Below are 20,795 nucleotides of genomic sequence, written 5' to 3'. Positions count from 1 at the left end.
TACACATTTTTTTACAGGCCCCCAAAGTTTGGCCTCCGAAAAATGCATGTAGCAAATTGAAACCTTTATAACCATATCAAGAAGATCTCTGTCAACGTTTTAATTTACATTTTTGGATTCCTTGGGTCTTAAAATGTCTGTCTAGCAATTTTCAGCCATTTTGTTTGATCACAGGTTAAGAAATTAGAAAAATAATAAGAAATTGGACAAAATCACTGAAGTGGAACAGGCAAAAATGGTGATTTTTCTAATGATCATAACTCTACTAATATTTAAAATGTTCCAAAAATTTTTTTTGCATTCTTAATATTTCTTTGACATCTACAAGTATGCCAAATTTCAATACAATCTATGACGTGTGGTGTAACCCATTTGCTCATTTGGCATGGAATGACCCGGATCGTATAACATGAAAGAATACGGAGACACAAGGACATATTAAGGGAGTGGGGGTACTCTCCTGTAGTTATTACTCTCTATAACTTTTACAGCCTGTTTCATCCTAATAGAGGGATCATCAGAAGGTCCTTATTCAAATAGAACTAAATTTTTTATATTTATTTTTATTATTTAATTTTACTTCTGATGATTCTCCTTTTAGGGTGAAACAGGCTGTCAAGGGTTTAGAGAGTAATTACTAATAACGATACTTGATTTAATTTGCTCTGCTTGGCTTTTTGCTTGGCACTGAGCACTTTTTGTAGTATTAATAGTATTTATTGTTTCATTCAAATAAAATATATTTTCAATTTGTTGATTTCTTTCTGAAACAACTGATCATCAGAACACACCAAACAGGCACAAGAAATCAGACAGAAGATTAAATCTGATTTCCATCTGTTAGGGCACAGAGCGTTATAATTAAAAAGCAAACCAGTGTTGGTGAGTTTTTGCCAAATCCAGGTGTCAAAAGAACTGCGTTTAATTTCAATATCTAAAAAAGAGATAGTATCATTGGATTTTTCAAGTGTAAATTCAATATTTTTATGCTGTGAGTATAAGAGGTTTACAAATTATGAGACCGACTCGTCATATTCAATGATGGCAAAATATCTACAACATCATGTAAATACAGTTTGAGATAAAAATCATGACAAAATTCAAATAGTTTGGTTTCAATGTGTGCCTAGAAAAAATTTGCCAGTGTTGGGCCCAATGGGAAACGCCATCTAACTGTTAAAACAAGCTATTGTTGTACTGTACAAGAACATGTCTTCTTTGGCTAAATGTAATAATTTTATTAAGATTTTTTTCACAATGGGTGGTCGATTAGGTTGGTTTTCACTAAAAATATGGTCAGCAATTGTAGTAGCCTAATAGTTTCTTTCAGAGGCACTTTAGTAAACAAAGACACATCAAAACTCTCCATACGACTACTGAACAGGGTTACCAGATACTCAAGCTATAGTAAGGCCAAATCCATTATAAAATAAGGCCAATAAAAGGCCAAATTTTTAATTTACTTCTAAGGCTAAATAAACGCTAACAACTTAATTGAAATAATTTTTTGAAAATGCCATTTTACGATCAAATATGACAGATAATAATGTAGCACTGTCAGAGCATAATGACCGGTTTGTTTGCATAATTTGATTAATGAAAAATTACTGTAGTAGAAGATAAACTAGAAACCATTATTACTTCAATTCATGAACAGTGCTATTCGGAACATCTAGCTAAGCAATAAGCATGAATTTGTCTTATGGAGTATATGTACCAGGGATGTCTACAACTACAGGATTGGAAACTATTTTCAGTGCTATACATGACTACAGAAGAATTATTAAAATAAAACACTGTTTGTATCAACTAAAGAATGTATAAAATTTAATTTCGCCATAACAATATAAAATATAGCCTTTACTCACATCAAAACTTATTTCATGTATAGAAGTTTAAAACCACGAATCTAAAAAATCAAAAATAAACAAAAGCAAAGATTCCCTGTCGTTCTGTAGCATTTTGCGTATTGCAAACCGGATCAGAAGTAAACGTGGAGTGTTCAACAATCAGTGAAATGTGTTGTCGTAGGCTTTTATAATAAACTTATTCACAGACCAACCCAGTACGAAATCAATACGTTTAAGATGTCATAAGAACTAAAACTCGGTTTTGAAATTATTTAGCAACAAAAAAAATACGACAAGATTGCACAACTGGAATGCAAACACATCACATTAACAAACAAGGCAAGTGTATACTTTACGGTTTACGGCAGGTGCAACTTAATAGAACCGCCCTGTCCACCGCCAACACATTCTCTACTCTCTACCTATGTTTCTACTCACTAATTAAAATTAAAACGATTATAGGTCAGGCTCTAAGTGATGATAAGTGATACTTTTATATTACAGTTGAAATTGAATTTCCTTAAAATAACACTTTCTAAACCGATCAAAACTTGCAGTCATAAAAAGGGCCAAATAAGGCCAGATTTTCTGGCCTTATTTGCATCAACTTTTTCAGGCCAACTGCAATTTAAAAAGGCCAGTTTTCTGGAATTTGGCCTAAAAAAAGGCCATCTGGCAACCCTGCTACTGAACACTTTAGCTGATCGATCCTTTTGTGTTTATTCTAAAATTTGTTTGTCACATGCCCATACTTTACACCTCATGTGACCTGTCTTCCACCGTATAATTTACTCGAAATCAATTCAGGGCAAGTTTTTCCAACTTTTTTCAGAGCTTCCAGCAGCTTCCGCTTCCTAAATACTCAGAATTTATGTAGTATGATGTTTTAAGCTGTTTGTAGAAATTTTATATTGCAGCTTTTTTTTTCTATTTTTCATGCAACTTTTATCAAGTATTGCACAAAATGTAAAGGAGTGATTTAAAAAACATGCTATAAAACTATTTCTAGTATGGTTCTATTCTCTTTGATGTGCATAACAAAAGTGTGATGGATTAGCTGCATCTCAATGTTATCTATGACGTAACAGTTGGCATGCAAGCTAAAAGTTCAACAAACAACAACCCCAGCCAAGCACGATAGTGCCTGAATTAAATTAGAAGTATAATACGGTATGACTTGGCTTTTAGAACTAAATTAGAAGTGGAAGTACCGGTACGACTTCGAAAGAAACGGAACAAACAAACACCCTGCAAATCTTAAACTGTTGGGTTATACAACGGAACCTTTCGAGTATCTCATACCCTATTAATTTCAAAAATCTTGTGCATAAATGCAACTTTTTCTGCAACTTTTGTTAAAATTAAGTGCAACTTTCTCACAATTTTAGTGCAACAAAAACTTGCCCTAGTAATCATTTTTGTATTACTTGTTCAGTTTGTGCTTTTCAGTTTGAAGTGTCATTACAGTTATAGTGCATAGTCAGATTTATCTTATTATTTTTCATTTTAAGTAAATCCTACCCCTACTTACACCATCCCTAACTTTCTGTAGTACAGTAATTATAATCCAAGATTTGTTGTCCTATGTTTATTATTATTATTATTTATTTGCGTCAGACAAAGCTGTTCATATCCAAAACAAAACAACGAAATAATACTGTACAAAAGCTGCAAATGCATAAAGGTCACAGAGAGCCACTTTGGATGTCGTCAGTTTAAACTCTCTCACTATTATATTAGTATTGACCCAAAGCTAGTATTGACCCATTCATTAAGTTTTGGCAAAATCAGCGCAAATTGTAGGATTTTAGAAAGATTTCAAACAGTATATATTAGAACTCAACCCTAGAAACCAAAAGAAAGAAATTCTAATTTCCAGTTTTCGAAACCTACACTTTTTTTCTAACAGCTCATGCTTTACTTTTATCCTTGTCGATTCTATGGTTAGGTACTATTTTCTAGTGTTTAATTACTGTTAAAATACTAGAAAGGAACTTTCAAGAAACGCCAAAAAACCAACCATATTAAAAATACCTTGCTAAATGCATTAAAAAAACGTCAAATTCCTCAAATTTGGCATTACACAATTAAACATACCAATTACCAATATGGCACCTCTGTGTAGGAACCGCGTCTCCGCAGGAATCGTAGTCGGATACGGGGGCCACTTCCTAATCCTATTTGATTGCAATAGATTATTCTCAAGCGAGATTCTATTTATATGGACAATGTGGATTTCACAATGCAAATAATTTGGATTTTAAGTTGAATTCCAGAAATGGATTTGGATTTTGAATTCTAAAATAGGTACATCTCCTGTAAATAAAAATCTGTAAAAATTCCCACGGAAAATTTACTTTGGTATTTGAGTTGTCTGTTGTCTGGCTGATGACCTCATGCCCAAACGTCTGTAGTCCGAAAGAAAGCTCATACGACAAAGAAGAATATTGCTGGAATATTCACCAAATAGATTTTATCCGGGCAATATTTATTTAATAAAAAATCAACCAGGTTTGGTAACTACAAAAATTTATTGGTAGAGCTTTCGCCGCCGTAAAGGCGGCTTCATCAGTACTCTATAAAAGCACAAATAAAAAGCATTAAAAAAAGAATATGTAAAAAATTATAAAGTATAAGGTAACACTTCAAAAGGTAACGTTTGAACCATTAATAAATAATAATTTAAATTAAATGTAAACGAATTCTAGGGTTGAAATAATTTTAAGCTGACTTGAAACTTTCCGTTAACAATTTAAATGCTGTTGTAATACCAATCTTTCTTCTACTGTACCAGCTTAGCAACGCAGCTTATTTAGATGGATTTTTAGGAATATTTACCATAATTTTTTTCAAAAGCTTCTTTTCAACGCATTACATTTCAATTTGTGTTTAGAAATTGCATTGCCCGTGCCCTGTAGCGGGAATTTATTCTGGAACTTTTTTTTGCGAACGATTTTTAGCACTGTTGATAACGCATCAATGTCGATCAACAATACCTTTCTAATTATTATAATTTGTTTTTTACATATATAAATTTTGATAGTTTACTTACTTTTCTTTTTCCGAAAGATTACCGAGATTGACAGAGTGAAGTTTCCGATTGTTGAAGCACAGTCTGTAATATAGAGACTGTGGTTGAAGTGCTGTTGCCGGGGAATTATTCCATTCACTTGGTGCCGCTGAATGGAGAGCAGTCCTAAATTGCGTTGCTCAAGCGCACACCCGAGACTGCCCGAAAGTCAAACCAGCGCCGCGTGATCTCGAGCCGGGCGCGTAACTACTGAGCTAACGGGACGCACGGGTAAGGGTGGCAAAACCTTTAAAGGTTAAAAACGTGCCTGTAATTTTTGCGTGGTAGTTTTGCTTTTGCGTGACGTCAATGCTGAAAATTAAAAAGTGAATTGTGACCTTTATGCATTTGCAGTTTGTGGTGGCTCTGGTTTGTGTATTATTTATTTCATTGTTTTGGATATGGACAGCTTTGTCTGACACAAATAAATAATAATAATAATTAAATGTGTCACTTTCTCTAAAAAAAAGTGCAGGTTTGTTGCTAACTTTCTTCTGCAGCTGTTTACTTTAAATCAAGCTGTTTCATATTTTTCGTTTGAGTTTTTATCCACTATCCAGGTTCCAAGTTCCAACAGTAGGGTTAATGTCTAATGTCTATCCTTTTACCATTTATGCTTTTAACTTCTGCTTTTACCACGTGAAGTTGAAAATGTTTGATATTTTAGCTGCAAGCAAACTTGAAAAATGTGTGCAAAATCATTCTGCAGAACAAATGTCATTCGCATTAGTCACGAAAATCAATTGTTTATATAGGCTGAGCAAGCATCACAAAAAATAAAGGAAGTAGCTATTTTTACACAATGAGGTGTTGCCAGAGTTGGGATTAAAGTTAGGAAGGGTTAAGGTAAGGGCTAAAGTTAGGAATAAATTTAGGGTTTTGATCTTTGCCCAGGACTAAAAAAATTTCCAAATACAAGTTTTTGTTTTCAACAGCTTTAAACTTTGCTCTAATTAGGGCAGAATTCCTTATCTGGCAACATTATTAAGGCTATTTTTTCACTATATAGTGTAAATATAGCCACAGCCAAAAATAAAAAGATGAAACATATTTACTAAAGAAGATAAGTACCGTAGATCGCCAAATAAGCCTACCATATTCACTCAGTTGTAAGCTGCATGACTGTGCTAGTGATACATATACATAATTAATTTACTAAGCTTGTCCATAGTGGATTAGCCAGTGTAGGCTAATTGATGAAAAATCATTAACACTAGATGTAGAGATGTCAGTGGCAACTTGTTGTTAAAAAGTTATTATTTACATACATTATTGTATGGGATAAATTGGATTACTGTTTTTAATTTCAGATTTTTTACCTGTAGTATGATTTGTTTTTGTTGATGATTTGTTTGTTGAAACGTTACTTACTGTTAAGATGTTGCAATAACAATACTTTTCAAAGTTTCTGGATATTAAGTAGGCAACAGCCGAAAGTGAAATTGGTCAGCAAGTTACCTGTGTTGAGCTTTTCTACTTCACAATCCTTTGGTGATGCGATAAAAACCATGCCAAAGTCCAAACCAAAGCATAAAAAAGGTATATACGGTACATTTTTAAACATAAAGTTTATAATCCAGTATAAAGGTCCAGAGGTTTTCAAAAGGACCGTATTTGATAATAATTTTATTAATTTCAAGATGATTTTAAGATATTCGGTCGGCATATCAAAACATCAGATCAAAAAAAAATTGTTATAAAAAATACATGTTGTTATGCACTTTTGATGCTTGGTTTTAATGTTTGCAGGTACAAAGCACAAATCTAAGGAAGTGAGTACATTTGCCTTGACAACATATATCAGTTTCATTGAAGATTTTTCTTATATAAGTAAAATGCTATTTACAATATGCACTACATGATGACACAAATAATACATATGAATTAATAATACAAAGGAATTTATTTTCACACGAGTCAGTTCAATCATAAATAGCTAAAAATCGATTGCGATCAGCTAGATCATCTTTAGTTAAGCTTATTCTATTTGAATATGGCAAAATAAATAACTTTCTATTTGAATAAGCTTAACTGAAGATGATCTAGCTGATAGCTGATCCAAATCGATTTTTAGCTATTTGTGATTGAACTGACTCAAGTGAAAATAAATTCCTTTGTGTTACAAGACATATAGCCGAGTCGTTCATATCAAGCATTGTTGTGGGTTTGACGCCTGTCAGTTCAGATATTTCATTTTCTTGATTATATACTTCAACATTTTTGAGAGTAAATTATATTTTAATACCAAAGATTGATTCTACTTGAAGTGGAGGAATCTAAGCTTGTAGTTCAATGGGTTCAGTCATAAAATTATCAATCATAGAATATACTGAAAAGAATTATGCTGTGAAAATCAATAAAGATATAAAAAAAGCTTTAATGGGATGCAACATATTTCGTCCCCTGAACACTTCGTTCCCCCATTTCTACCCCAGAAAAGATTGAGAGAAAAAATAGAACAAAGCCGAAGTTGCTGATTGGAGTTCCCTCAAACATTTCAAAATTTTACCCCTGAATTAATCATTGAGATTTAATCTTGAATGAACCATTTTACGGGCCACCACAAACTAAGTGTGACTTTTTCTTTGCACTTTTGTCTGGAAATGTTAGTTGGAAGTGAATACATGATTCCAGTGTGACAGCTCGTGATCATTTGTAATGGAGGGGCTACAATCTGTAGTTTGATAACCCTAACTCGAAAGTCAGGTTATCAACTATTATTTCAAGATGCTTAGCCTGGTCAACTGTTTCGGATGCTCTTATCAGCGACTTCGGCGCTTCTGCATTCTTCTACTTCTGCATTTTTTTTCTCTCAATCTTTTCAAGGGAGAAGTTTCCAAATGTTTGCAGCAACTCCAATCAGCGAATTCAGCTCTGTTGTATTTTTTTCTCGATCTTTCCAAGGGACAAAATTGGGTGATGAAGTGTTCAGGGGATGAAATAGGTTGCACCCCCTTTAATTTAATAAACAAATGAAATATTTTGAATTGTTGTGGAAACCTTGATCGTAGACCTTCATCAAATCTTTCTTAGATTGTTTTTGCTAAACTCAGGGAAAACACTATAATAACTGAATAGTAGCATCATATATGCTACTGTATATACTGATGCTACTATATATATATATATATATGTCATAAAGCGTAATTAGATTTCTTCTGAAGACTTTTACTGCTGTCACTTCAAAGCACTGGCGTAGAGTAAGGGGGTGCAGGGGGTGCGGCGCACCCCCTGCTCTTATTGGTATTGATATATGGTGAGGAAATTTCAAAGTAGAGCGTAGAGTAACTTACGCTGCTGGAATAGTCACATAACACTATTCACGGCAATAATAAGTAAACCAGCTAAATTAGACGCGCTATTACTTCGGCCGACGCCATTTCACAATCCGTAATCTACGTCGGCAATGATTTTGCCACAGCAAAAATGCGTTATTTTAAAGGCTGCCGAGCTGGAGACAACGGCTTGCCCCGTGTTTAAGTCGAACCTGTTTTATTTAAGGTGAAAATCACTTGCTAAAATCTCGACCTATACTCGAGCATATACGGTATTTGATGTTTATGCGTGTGATATTCTGATATAGCTGCACCCCCGGTAATTTCTGAAACTCTACGCCTATGCTTCAAAGGCTTTGCATGCTGTGTTGTAGAAATATGTAGTTATGTGATCAAACACGATAAACTGATTGATTGAATCTTTATTCTCGGACTGGGAAAGCTTCTTGCAGAGCTTAATCCTGGCAGTTTCGCATACTTGCAGAGGCTTTGAAACACTGACGCAAGCCTAGTCACCGAGATTGACAGAGTGAAGTTCCTGATTGTTGAAGTCTTGTTGCCTGGGAACTATTCGATCCATTAGATGCTGCTGAATGGAGAGCAGTCCTTAACGTGCGTTGCTCAAACGCACACCCCGAAAGTCCAACCAGCGCCGCTTGATCTTGAAGCTTCTTTGTTCCAGAAGTGACGCGCTAACCAATTGAGCTATCGGGGCGGATAGCTCAATAACTCTACTGTAATAACTAGCTCAATAACTCTACTCAATAATAGCTCAATAACTATGTATTACTATTATTTTGATTATTGTTTTAACTAAATTAAGTGGTTTGTCTGGTTAGACCACAAGATATTCTTCTTTGCAGGAGATGTTTATTTTTTTCTTTATTCTTCTTAGATACTTTTCAGAGTTCTAGCTTATTTAGCTAAAAAGTTTTTGTCATGTTTGCTTGTAGATATTGCAAACGACATCTTTATATACATAATTGATGTTGTCAGCACAGTTGTTTTCAAATTTATGTTCTTGGCATTGCTTATTTTTTAGCATAACAACTTTACAAGTGAAACGCATCATGCAACTACTGCTGATAGTCTAGATACTACTAAGAAAAAACTAAAAAAGAAGCAAAGACATGTGAAAGACGACGCATCTGAAATTACTAAAGCTTTTGCCAAACTAAATGTCACCGCCGAAAAAAAAGCAATACAAAAGAGGTACATACCATTGGGTTTTACATGCGTTTTGTAGTTTTATTGAAAAGCACGACATTAGTAGGCTACTAATAAAGATCCTTTACTGAAGTTGATTAACCGTTTAATAAAAGTGTTGCATTAAAAAAATGATTCATGCATATGTCATGTAACATCTGTATCACTGCCTAAACTGATACAATTGCAACTTTTCCTTTGCATATTTTTTCCATTGTTTTCTTTTGAGATACACATAGACTAGTTTGCATAACCAAGTGGTAAGAGCAACCGTACGACGCTCGCAGGGTGCCAGTTTAACACCGTTCAGCAACACGCGCTATATCTTTGGAAGGACACTTAATGGCATGCCTTATGATGGACAGGAATATCGGCTTCTTTGCCTTCACGTACACTTAATCTAAATCATCAACAGCCAGCTGTAAGGATACAACAAAAAAGGATGTGCTTTAAATGTGAAATCCAGTGAAGCAAACATAAACGTGTCCCAGAAGATTCTGCTTTGTCACAAGTCAAACTGACATCATCACTTATCTTGTACGACATTGATTGTTGCCGGTTGTTGTTGCAAACCGTACGGTATGGTATATATATGACAATGATGGGAATGAATGGGAACATGCGAGAGCTTTACTCACAAGTAAAGAAAGCAAGATCAACCTTCAAGGCCAAGAATGCTACAGTACGTGGAGAAAATGGAGAAGATCTGCATGACAAACAAGCAATTTTGAATCGGTGGAAGGAGTATGTTGAGCAGTTATATCAGGACCCTCAACTGCAACCACAGATTGAAGAACATAAAAGTCAACAGTTTGACCTTGAACCTGACATACTGGAAAAAGAAGTTATCTGGGCAAGAGACCAACTATCTAAACAAAAAGCTCCAGGAGTCGATGGAATTCCAGCAGAATTATTAAGACATGTGCCAATTCAAATACTATTGGCCTTATGCCAATGTATTTGGAAATCACATGAATGGTCAAAAGATTGAAAAAGATCAATATTTATTCCAATTCCAAAGAAAGGAGACATACGGACATGTTCAAACTATCGAACCATAGCCTTAATACCTCATGCAAGCAAAATTCTTTTGAAAATCATCCAAAAACGACTGGGCTCAATTATTGAAAGAGAAATGCCAGATGAGCAGGCTGGTTTTAGAAAAGGCAAAGGTACCCGTGACCAAATTGCAAATCTCAGATGGATTATGCAAACCAGCAGGGAGTACAAAAAAGATCTGTACATGTGTTTTATTGATTATTCGAAAGCTTTTGATGTTATCCAACATAACATTCTTTGGAGTAGTCTGAGAGACATGGGAACGCCAATGCACCTGCTGGAACTCATAAGGTCATTGTATGAAAATCAAGAAGCTACAGTTCGAACAGCATACGGAAATACAGCTTGGTTTAAAATTGAAAAAGGAACACGCCAAGGGTGCATTTTATCTCCTTCTCTATTTAATATGTACACAGAAATGGTCATGAGGAGAGCAGGGTTGAGTAATTCCAATATAGGAGTGAAAATCGGTGGCAGAATTATAAACAACTTGAGACATGCAGATGACACTACCCTTTTGGCCGAGAACGCACAAGATCTTGAAGACTTAATCGTCAAAGTGAAAAAGGAAAGTGAAAGGGCTGGATTGAAACTCAACATCAAAAAAACAAAAATTATAACAACTGGTAAAGCAGATAACATAAACATCAAAATCGAAAATCAAGAAATTGAAACTGTGAATGAATTCATATTTTTAGGCTCAAAAATAAGCTGGGATTCTAATAACTCACCAGAGATAAGGAGAAGAATAGTGCTGGGAAGAAATGCATTTGTTGGAATGAATAGCATTTGGAAGAGCAATGATATAAAATTAGAAACAAAAAAGAAGCCGATCAAAACTATAATATTCCCAATTGCAACTTACGGATGCGAAACATGGACAATGAACAAAACAGACAGAAGAAAGATTGACGCATTTGAATTGTGGTGTTGGAGAAGGTTACTGCGTGTTCCTTGCACAGCCAAAATAACAAACGAGAAAATTCTTGAACAAATTAAACCGGACATATCCCTAGAAGCTAGAATCGTCAGGCAGAAACTTTCATATTTTGGCCACATAATGAGAAGCAAATCAATGGAAAAAGACATCATGCTTGGTTTGGTGAGCGGAGGAAGAGGAAGGGGGCGCCCGAAAACAAGATGGCTTGACACGATTGTAAATGACAGTGGCATGGGAGTGCATGAATTGAAGGAGGCTGCGTGGGATCGAGAGATGTGGAGAAAGATGACGTATAGAGTGACCGAGAGTCGTAAACGACTGAACGGATGATGATGACTGACAATGAAGATAGGTGGCAGCACCTACTGTTGTAACATTTTTCATTCACATTTTGTCTGGCTTCAAAAGATGTATTGTTCATTGTTCAAAAACATTTGTCTACCCGTCCATAAAGGGTCTGCTACTATTCGGTGAGTTCCTAACCTCTAACCCCTAACCTTAACCCCTAACCCTAAAACGGCAATGATAATTAGGCTACGGTACCCAATAATTTTAAAAAAAATTGAAAAAATCCCCCATTAAGGGATCGGACTCACCGAAACGGGCCATTCCGGTCCATAAAATGCTTTCGATGAACAATGATTGTTATCTTTATATTCAGCACCAGGCAATCAAGTAGCACTTCAACAAGGAATTTATCGCACAGTGCAGGAAGCAGTCGATCGTCCAGGACAAACTTCAGTACTTTGGAAGACGTGGCAAGGTTGATTTTGTCAAATCGTGCCAAAAACATAGTCGTCATGTGTGGCGCCGGAATAAGCACCGCGAGTGGAATTCCTGATTTTAGGTAACAACACGAATGTGACACAACATGTGGGCTACATTTTCAGTTTCTAACCCAGACAGCAAACTCGTCTGAGAACCTTCACTTTTTCTTGATTCACCGGCTCTATTGACCTTACTTGCAAGTCTTTTTTGCATTAACGTCTGCGATTGATTCAGCGTCTGCAGACGTTGAATCAATGTAAAAATAGGACTGTTCAGCAGGTATGCAGATGATGTGGTGATAAACTCAAATTACACGGTGCAAATTCCCCTCCACTTATGTAAAATCTATTAGTCAGCCCCATTTTTTAACAATATTTGTGTAACATGTACTAAGTAACATGTACTTGTGTTACTTATGTTGTCTGCATAAGAAATGTGTTAGGATTAGTGACGGGTGACTGCATCTGTCAATTGGCAGCAGCCTCTTTTCACGTATGTGTCTGCTGTGGCTGTTGTTTTGCATTGATTGTTGTATGTCACACATAATAACCGAACATTGATACATTTATAGAAATGGAAGCATATATATTGCAAACATCGTTTATCAGCTTTCTATATCATTTAAAGACAATGCATGAGTACCGGTAGTTGTTAAAACAACATGAAACAACTGTTTTGTTTCAATTCGTTTGTTTTGAAAATATAATAGTCAGATCTTGTTATATTCACATTCGAATTGTCAAAGATTGTTTTATTTGTGTAGTAACTGATACTGATAATCAATCTTAAAATCCTTTGTGTTTGATTTTAGAGAACAATCGCGTTTAGTGTCAAGTATCGTTTCACATCATCAGCTTTTTTTTAGTCGTTGCTTAGTTCCAGGATGAATTTGAATCTAAAAATAAAACCGGTGTTAAAATCCCATCAATGGTCTCTGGCTCCGTCAGGAAATAACCTTGGTTTGATCAACTACCTGTCTTGAATTGAATCATTAAACTACTAGTTCTTCAATTATTTTCGCCACTTACTAGGCGCAAGCATTTCTTCTGCTAATTCTTTCAAGTAACACGTGACCATTTGTCTCAAAAATTACTTTTTGGTGGGAAAGTAGAACTAACTTGAAACCTATCATGATGTTGTTTTGCAGGAGCCCTGGTACAGGATTATACGATAACTTGCAACGCTACAAGATCCCGTACCCCACTGCTGTGTTTGATTTGGATTATTTCTACGCGAAACCGAAACCGTTTTTTGAACTCGCAAAGGAGCTTTACCCCAGTGGAAAGTACCGGCCAAACATCGCTCACTACTTTTTGAGAAGCCTTCACGAGAAAGGATTGCTTTTGAGATTATACACTCAAAATATCGACGGCTTAGAACGATGTAAGTGTACTTCAGTTTATATTGTTGTATGTACCATCAGTAATGTTGACAGGGAGATCTTGAGGGTGTTTTTGAACCCGGATTCGAATGATGTAGCGGCCCGAAAACTAGAAGAAAACACCTTCTGTTCTTTGCCATTGTGATATTATGTTTTTGCGTTCATTTCGTTTTTTCAAAGACAACGGCTTTTTAGTAAAAAAAATACAATTTTTTTCGCAGTGATTACTAGTAATTTCTCCTTTTTCAAGGTAACTTCTCGTTTTTTACTGGTGCTTTTCTTGATGCCCCGGAATTCTTATTGATACAACTCCCATTTTATTCTTTCAACAACTCTACGTACCGTAGTGCGTTTGGTGTCATATAGGCAACGGTGTTAATGTGTTTTTCATTCAGACCTATTGAAGTAAAAGAGAATTATTTTTTATGGTTGTCTTTTTCTTCTAGTGGCAGGAATTCCTTCATCGAAGCTCGTTGAAGCACATGGCACTTTCACCACAGCAACATGCACCAAGTGTGGAAAGAAATATAATGGAGAACAGATAAAGGTATCATTTAAGAGCTAGATAAAGCATGTGATGTGAAAACTGAATTAAAAATACTAACATATATGCGGCAAAATTAAACAAATTTTTTAAATTTGATTTTGTTTATAACTTGGCTTTCCAATAATGCGAGCCTAGTTTGACTCCCGCTTAACCTGGTTGTTTATAAGCACAGCTCACTTCTACCTAGGACGTAATAAATTGGGTGGGCGTAGTTGATGAAGGAAAGACAGCCAGAAGGCAACTGGCCACCTTACTTTCGTTAGTGTCAAAGCCTGAACATAACAAGAACCTTACCTTCTCATTCTCCGAGGCTCAGTAACTAAGTAGACCTACTTTACCTTGTTTTTTAACAGAATGCAGTTACGAGTTTTCAATTTTACTCATATTACAATTTTATAAAAATCGTTTGTTCTTTGGACTGGTCACCCCGGCCGAACATTGCTATGCTGAGCCATGCTTTACATTTTGCAGAAAAAGATATTGAAGGGGATTGTGCCAAGATGCGAACTGACCTCCTTGTGCTGGGGCGTCATAAAACCGGATATTGTGTTCTTCGGGGAAGACTTACCGAAGAGATTTTACTACTACCTGAAGGACTTTCCTTTGTGCGATATGTTAATTGTTATGGGAACTTCGTTAGAAGTAAGTGATGATAATGCTGTAATGATGGTTGTATTGCCATCTTGGAGTTTTAACATCATTTATCAAGTTAATTTTGCCAATTTGAACCATTTTTTTTGTACTGACAAGGCTACCTAAAGATAAGGCCTGGTTTGTTACATTCTGCAGACTTTTCCAGGTTTTGCCAACTTTTAGTAACTGTCTGAATAACACTTTTAAAAAGAATATTTTAGCGTCGTTTTACTATCTTTTCCAAGTGACAAATTGGGTTTTTAAATCACTAGGCTGTGAAAAACAATAACAATTTGATAAAAAAAAAATTATAATTCAATCAGACCGTTAGCTGCGTACTGACAGTTGATTGAACGTTTTTTAACTTACATTTTCTCATTTTTTTGCTGCTTCCGCAAGCTAACAAAGCTTTTTTGTATCATTACGAGCCATCAAAAAGCAAATAATCTTCGAAAATTTCAGTCCAACGGTCAAACTTTGCACAATGTAATAAATCAGGCTGAACCTGAATTTTGGTAGCCATGGCACAGGTAAAGAAATTGTGCTATTAAACCAAGCACCTGGTTATTCTCGTGATTGTTTGGAGTTTCAGACTAAACCTTACAGAAAGATTTGGAAACTTGCCTCCTGGAAAGATTAGGTCTGTTTCTGTTTAAATTTAACTGTCAATGCTCAACGTTAGTTTATTTTCCAACAACAACAACAACAACGGCTTTTTCCCTTTAAATTCGACAATGCGTAGGTGGAGCCGTTTGCGAGTCTTGTTGCTTCTGTGCGCCACAATGTTCCTCGTTTGCTGCTTAATCGCGAGAAAGTTGGTCCCTTCAAATCACGACGCCGATCAACCGACATCGTCGCGACAGGAGAACTTGCTGAAACGATTCGTCGCTTTTCAACCGTTCTCGGTTGGAAATCCTTCGTACAGGACATGATGGAAAACCACGAGAAAGAAGCCATTGAGGTATGGTAACACTAGCTTACAACCAAGAAGGAAAACATCTTTCTAGAGCAGTGGTTCTCAAACTTTTTCAGCTTGTGGCACATTAGAAAAAATATAAAACGCACGCGGCACACTTACAAAAGAAGAAAAGTTGCTTTAAAAAAATTATTTTCACGTGTCAATGTGATGGATGTGCTTGTTTATACCAATATAAGCTTCGACTGAAACGAGGTTGCATTGTTGACAAACATATACCCGAATTCCATCGTCAATTCTAAGCAGTCTCTCTCGTTTACAGCTTTTAATTTCAGTCAATACAGAAAAGCCATGTTCACATAGCCATGAAGATGCAAATGACAATATAATTTTGATTGCTTTTGCACGGATCATGAAATAGAATTTGGAAGCAGACAGCCAAAACATATCCAAGTTTTTTTGTGGAAACAGCGTTTGAAAAAATGGGTCGTTTAGTAAATCAATGAGCTGTTCTTCTTCTGCAGAAAGATTGCTTGATTCATTGCTTCCAAATGGTGGGAAGTAATGTTACTTAGCAATAGCTAACATAGCAGCCCAATATTGACGTGGCAATTACCCTGTTGTATCGGCAATGCCATAATTGGTTTCATCGTCACGTGTGGTTATTTATCATTTATTGAAGGAGTTAAAGCGCTTTTAAGTCGCATGCTTGTCTGAATGGTTTATTTTAAATATTTATACAGCTCTTTTCCAAAATTTCAAAAAGATTTGCGGCACACTTGAGAGTCTGTGGCGGCACACTAGTGTGCCGCGGCACACAGTTTGAGAATCACTGTTCTAGAGTGATAATACTTTATAAAATTATTCCAAAATTATGATGCATACCTTTGCGTCATGTTGTATGGAAAGCTTTTGGCCTTGTCTTTGAATGTGAAAATTTGTCGTCCAAGTCAATGTATACTGTAGCGCATAATGCAGGCGTAATGTTGTTAAAAAATTGTAGGTGCTGCTAAACTCTTTGGCAAGTTTACTTTCAAAAATCAAGTAGCCTCTTAAGCACAGTTGGGATTTTATGGAAGTAAAGATAAAATACAAAGTTTGTTAACTTTTTGTTTTGATTCTACAGAAAGAGAACGCTCTTGAAAATCAGTCGGACAATCAAACTGACAGTGGTATCTCTAGCGCTTCTTCTGTTTCGTCTGACCAACAGAAGGAATCTACTCCAAAGAAATCTCTACCGCCTGTTGGTGACAACGTAAAGCGATATTTTCACACCCTTCGTTCCACTCCCCTCCCGAGATTTGCGAGCGAAGGCAGCATCCGAAACGGTGAGATGTGATCGATTGCTTGTCGAGTCGTCGTTAATCGATTGTCGATCGAGATTGTGATCGATCGTCGCAAAGTAACTTTCCAACTTGATAAAGCAATGTTGACAATACTAGGATATTTTTGTCCCAAAAAAGCTTTACTGTAAAGTCGACAATAATTTCTTGGTTGTGGAGAAAAAGCGATCTTCCTGGCGTCAGACTACTCACTATCAGGCTACCTGACTACCCACTATAGAGCAGCAAGCATTGCGTTTCGCTAACCATACCGGTGTAGCTTCCACGCTAGACATCAAAACCAGATCAAAACTTTTTCGAAACATGTATTTCTCAGTAGTCAAGTGTAGCAAGAATTGACAACGATAAACATGTGTGCCACCCCGGTAACGGCCAACGGGAACATCACCGGATTAAAACTGGACTACTGCAACTATTGCTGTCAATTTTTGCTACACTCCACGCCTGAGAAACACAATATCTTCACGCATAAGTATTTCACACCGATTGGAGAAGCCAACACGCTTTTTTGTGCTTTATATTCAGATTCGCGTGAACGCACTCCGATTCCATCGACAGTTTCATATTACGACTTTATTCGTAATTCTACTAAATCGAACAACCATCAACCTCGCAAGAACGAAGCACCGTCTTCCAAGTTCAGGTTCCCGGACAACGCGCTTCAGTTGCTGGATTTGCAAACACTCGCCAAAGCAAACGCACCAGTCATACAATACGCACGCGTCGAAAAACAAAAAGGAAAAAGGACGTCACGCAGAATTTTAAGCAGTGTTTCCACGCCCGCCTTGCGAAAATCAAGCAAGACGAGTTCTGAATCAAGTGAAAGTGAATCCGATTCAAGCGATTCAAATTCTTCGTCTGATTTTTGATGTGATTTTAAAAAGTTTAGCTTGCAATACATCATGTCTAGAGAAATATGTCTTGTGTTTTAGTGTATGTTATTAAAAATCCTACAGTACCTTCTTCTTGTATGTCTATTGTCTAAGCTTGTGTAGAAAGGTCAGCTTTAAAACTGCTGTCTTTTTGTTGATACTTTATCATGAGTGTTGGGCACTTATACACACATAAGCAACTTACGTTGACCGATGAATCCATCCATGGTCTTTGCAATATCATTTAGTGACCGTGCATGTAACGTACTGGATATGGTTCCTGTTTATCAAGCATGATTGTTCTCGATTGCGCTACAGATTATACATTTTTTACTGTAGTTGCATGGATTTAACTTAGCGTACGGTAGCCAATTTTTTGTTAGACAAGTTGTTTCGTTTTTATTAAGTTTTACAAGAAATTTGCACACAATGGAATCACTTTCAGCCAGCAGCGTTGAGTTACTTCATGACCAGATATTTTGAAGAAACCGCAGTGTATGCGTTTGCATTCAATCCATTTTTGGAGTCAAATCTTCATTTGGGAAAAGCACCAGAACCATATCTTTCCTCGATTAGTTTTCTTCCTCGTTTTTTTTTGGTGGGATTTTTGAAACAAGGTTCTGGCTTTTTTTTTAAAGGCGTCTTGATTTAAAGGCTCAGTAATCTCATAGGTAGGCTACTGGACTCAAACTTTCTTACGGCTCTGATTGTAGTCTGCTACTTTGATTCGGCCCAACTGAATCAAACTTTAGGCCTACAACGTTACTCCGATCACTATAATCGATTGTGACAAGATATATGTAGGCTACTTTTTAACCACTCAGTTTTTTACTTCAGTCTTTTAACGTTAATCAGTTCAGTTGTTTTTATTTCTGACCATCATATCAAAACAATACACATCAACATAGCAAAGGTCGAGAAAAGGGTAGAAGCGACAAAACGCGAACGTTAAAACGTGCTTGAGATCAAAGTAAGTTATTGATTTGAAAGAAATTTGGCACGGTCGCAACACCTTCAGAAAAATTTAAGATATAAAAGAAAATGTTACAAAAAAACAATTAAACAACATATATTTAGGCTATAGCTTTAGCCTATTAGCCCACATAGCTTTAGCTGATATATTTAAGATTTGTATGGACAGTTGCTATGAAGATCGGCCATGGTGCGTTATCAAGAGTGCTGATGGTCGTAAGGGGAACTATGCCCAGTGTTTGTTGACCATGGTGCTCATTCGTTACGACGCACACATCAATAAATAAAATTTGACAAATAAGCAAGATTTACCAAGCTTTTCAATTGTTTTTGTGGTCGGTATCGACCAATCAGTAGGCTACCGTACCGCATTAGCGCATAGGTAGGGCAGTTACTTAGGCTAGTTAGACTATAGGCTACTACATAATGTAGCGTATTATTTCAGAGAGTTTTTCTTTAATAAGCACATTTCCAAGTCAGATCTTGAAAGGCATGATCATTTTCGTTTTTTTTTTACAAATAGGCTATATAATTTCACGTTGTAAATTGCATGACATAATTATTTAGTGATGCACCGGAGGCAACATTTTGGCCGGATGTTCCGGTTCGAAAATTGCAACGCCGGCCTTTCGTAATAACTTATCTACTTTATATACGTTCCAACCGAGCGGTTGTATCAAAGAAAAACAACTTCAATTTCTAGGACATGTGCTGTGAAAAAAAATTAAAACATCTCTCTCTCACAGGCAAAATTGAAGGGAAACGTGCCCAAGGCAGACAAAGATTTACCTACTACCAACACACACACAGCAAAAAAAAAAACGACAATCTTGAAAACTTTTTATACAAGAGGCAATTAATGTTTGGAAGCAAGTACGACAATAAGTGAAGAAAACTAGATTTTAAATTTGGCAATGTTCCCTATCACCCCATATAGTAGCCTATTGTTTTTAAGAAATCGGAGTGTCCTCTACGAAATCGGAGTGTCTAGGGAGCTGACTTTGTTCAGCCCCCATCTTATGGAGATACCTCAACGTGGTGTAGAGGTGAACCCAGGCTGAAAACCAGGCTCATTCCTAGCAACTCCTGGGGCTAATAGACACACGTTAAAAGTCCCCAACGGCAATCTTTTTTTGGCGGAAGAGAGCGGTGGCTGACGGGCAGGCATCCTGTAAGGCGGGCCTCAATGAACAGAGCACCCGGCAGCCCGTTGCAACCGGTTCCCCTGAATCTGCACGTTCCGATCTTATTGGACCGCAGTGGACATGGAGCTGGCCAAGAGTGTGTGCGTAGCCCTCGCGTAGTCACGACCACCTTAACCAACCACACAAGCGAATGGCCTTTGTCTCAATTTGGACCAGGACCAAAACAAAGCCCAATGGCGATGATTTTTAAGACATTGAAGCGCTCTTGTTGCAACAAAGATTTTGGGAAATAGCCTACATGACATGGGAGAGCAACTTAGAATGAACATTGAATAGGTAATCTATTTGTGAATAGCATGAAACAAAAATATTCTAGGCTACTTGCAATATGACCCATTACCGTTTACTATTATAGAAAAATAAATTTTTTGAAACATTTACTTCCTTTTTCTTGCAGGGGGTTTGGCCACTAGATAATTTTGTGTAAGCAGTGCCGGGGGTCTGCTGGCCTGTAGGCACATTTTATAAGTGGCCCGAAAATTAGGGTTGCCGACTAAAAATTAGAATTATCAGTGATGCCAAATCATTGTCACAAAGATCGTTGTTGCAACTATAACACAGGGTATGGGATGGAATGGAAGACGTTTTTTCCATCTTCCAACCCATAGCCGTACGAGCCAGCCGCCCCCCCTGTTGTTTCAAAACGTCGCGAATTCGGGCAAAATCTTGAAATTATTAGGGCAAAAATTGCTATATAAAAAGCTACAAAGTTGCATGAATTAAGAAAAACTATAAATTAATATATTTTACCTATCAAA

The 20,795-nt window shown here is 36.5% G+C and overlaps 1 protein-coding gene across 1 annotated transcript; it reads left to right on the top strand.

Moving 5' to 3' along the window:
• The first annotated feature begins 6,234 nt into the window (after positions 1-6,234).
• Positions 6,235-18,706, top strand: LOC145769065 (uncharacterized). The gene is made up of 10 exons (XM_082580665.1): positions 6,235-6,459; positions 6,670-6,692; positions 9,238-9,407; positions 12,062-12,247; positions 13,316-13,551; positions 13,996-14,096; positions 14,568-14,738; positions 15,472-15,690; positions 16,772-16,973; positions 17,514-18,706. The coding sequence occupies exons 1-10, from the start codon at positions 6,264-6,266 to the stop codon at positions 17,855-17,857; spliced, it is 1,848 nt and encodes a 615-aa protein (XP_082436791.1). The 5' UTR covers positions 6,235-6,263; the 3' UTR covers positions 17,858-18,706.
• Positions 18,707-20,795: the final 2,089 nt, after the last annotated feature.

Source organism: Aplidium turbinatum, chromosome 1 (assembly GCF_918807975.1).
Source record: "Aplidium turbinatum chromosome 1, kaAplTurb1.1, whole genome shotgun sequence".
Lineage (NCBI taxonomy): Eukaryota > Metazoa > Chordata > Ascidiacea > Aplousobranchia > Polyclinidae > Aplidium > Aplidium turbinatum.
This window is presented reverse-complemented; position numbering and strand designations above follow the sequence as displayed.

Excerpts from the sequence above, each read along its gene's own strand:
- LOC145769065 (XM_082580665.1), top strand. The coding sequence starts at position 6,264 with ATGATTTGTTTGTTGAAACGTTACTTACTGTTAAGATGTTGCAATAAC. Across the intron at positions 6,460-6,669 it reads CAAACCAAAGCATAAAAAAG|GTACAAAGCACAAATCTAAG; the intron begins GTATATACGGTA and ends TAATGTTTGCAG. Across the intron at positions 12,248-13,315 it reads AGTGGAATTCCTGATTTTAG|GAGCCCTGGTACAGGATTAT; the intron begins GTAACAACACGA and ends GTTGTTTTGCAG.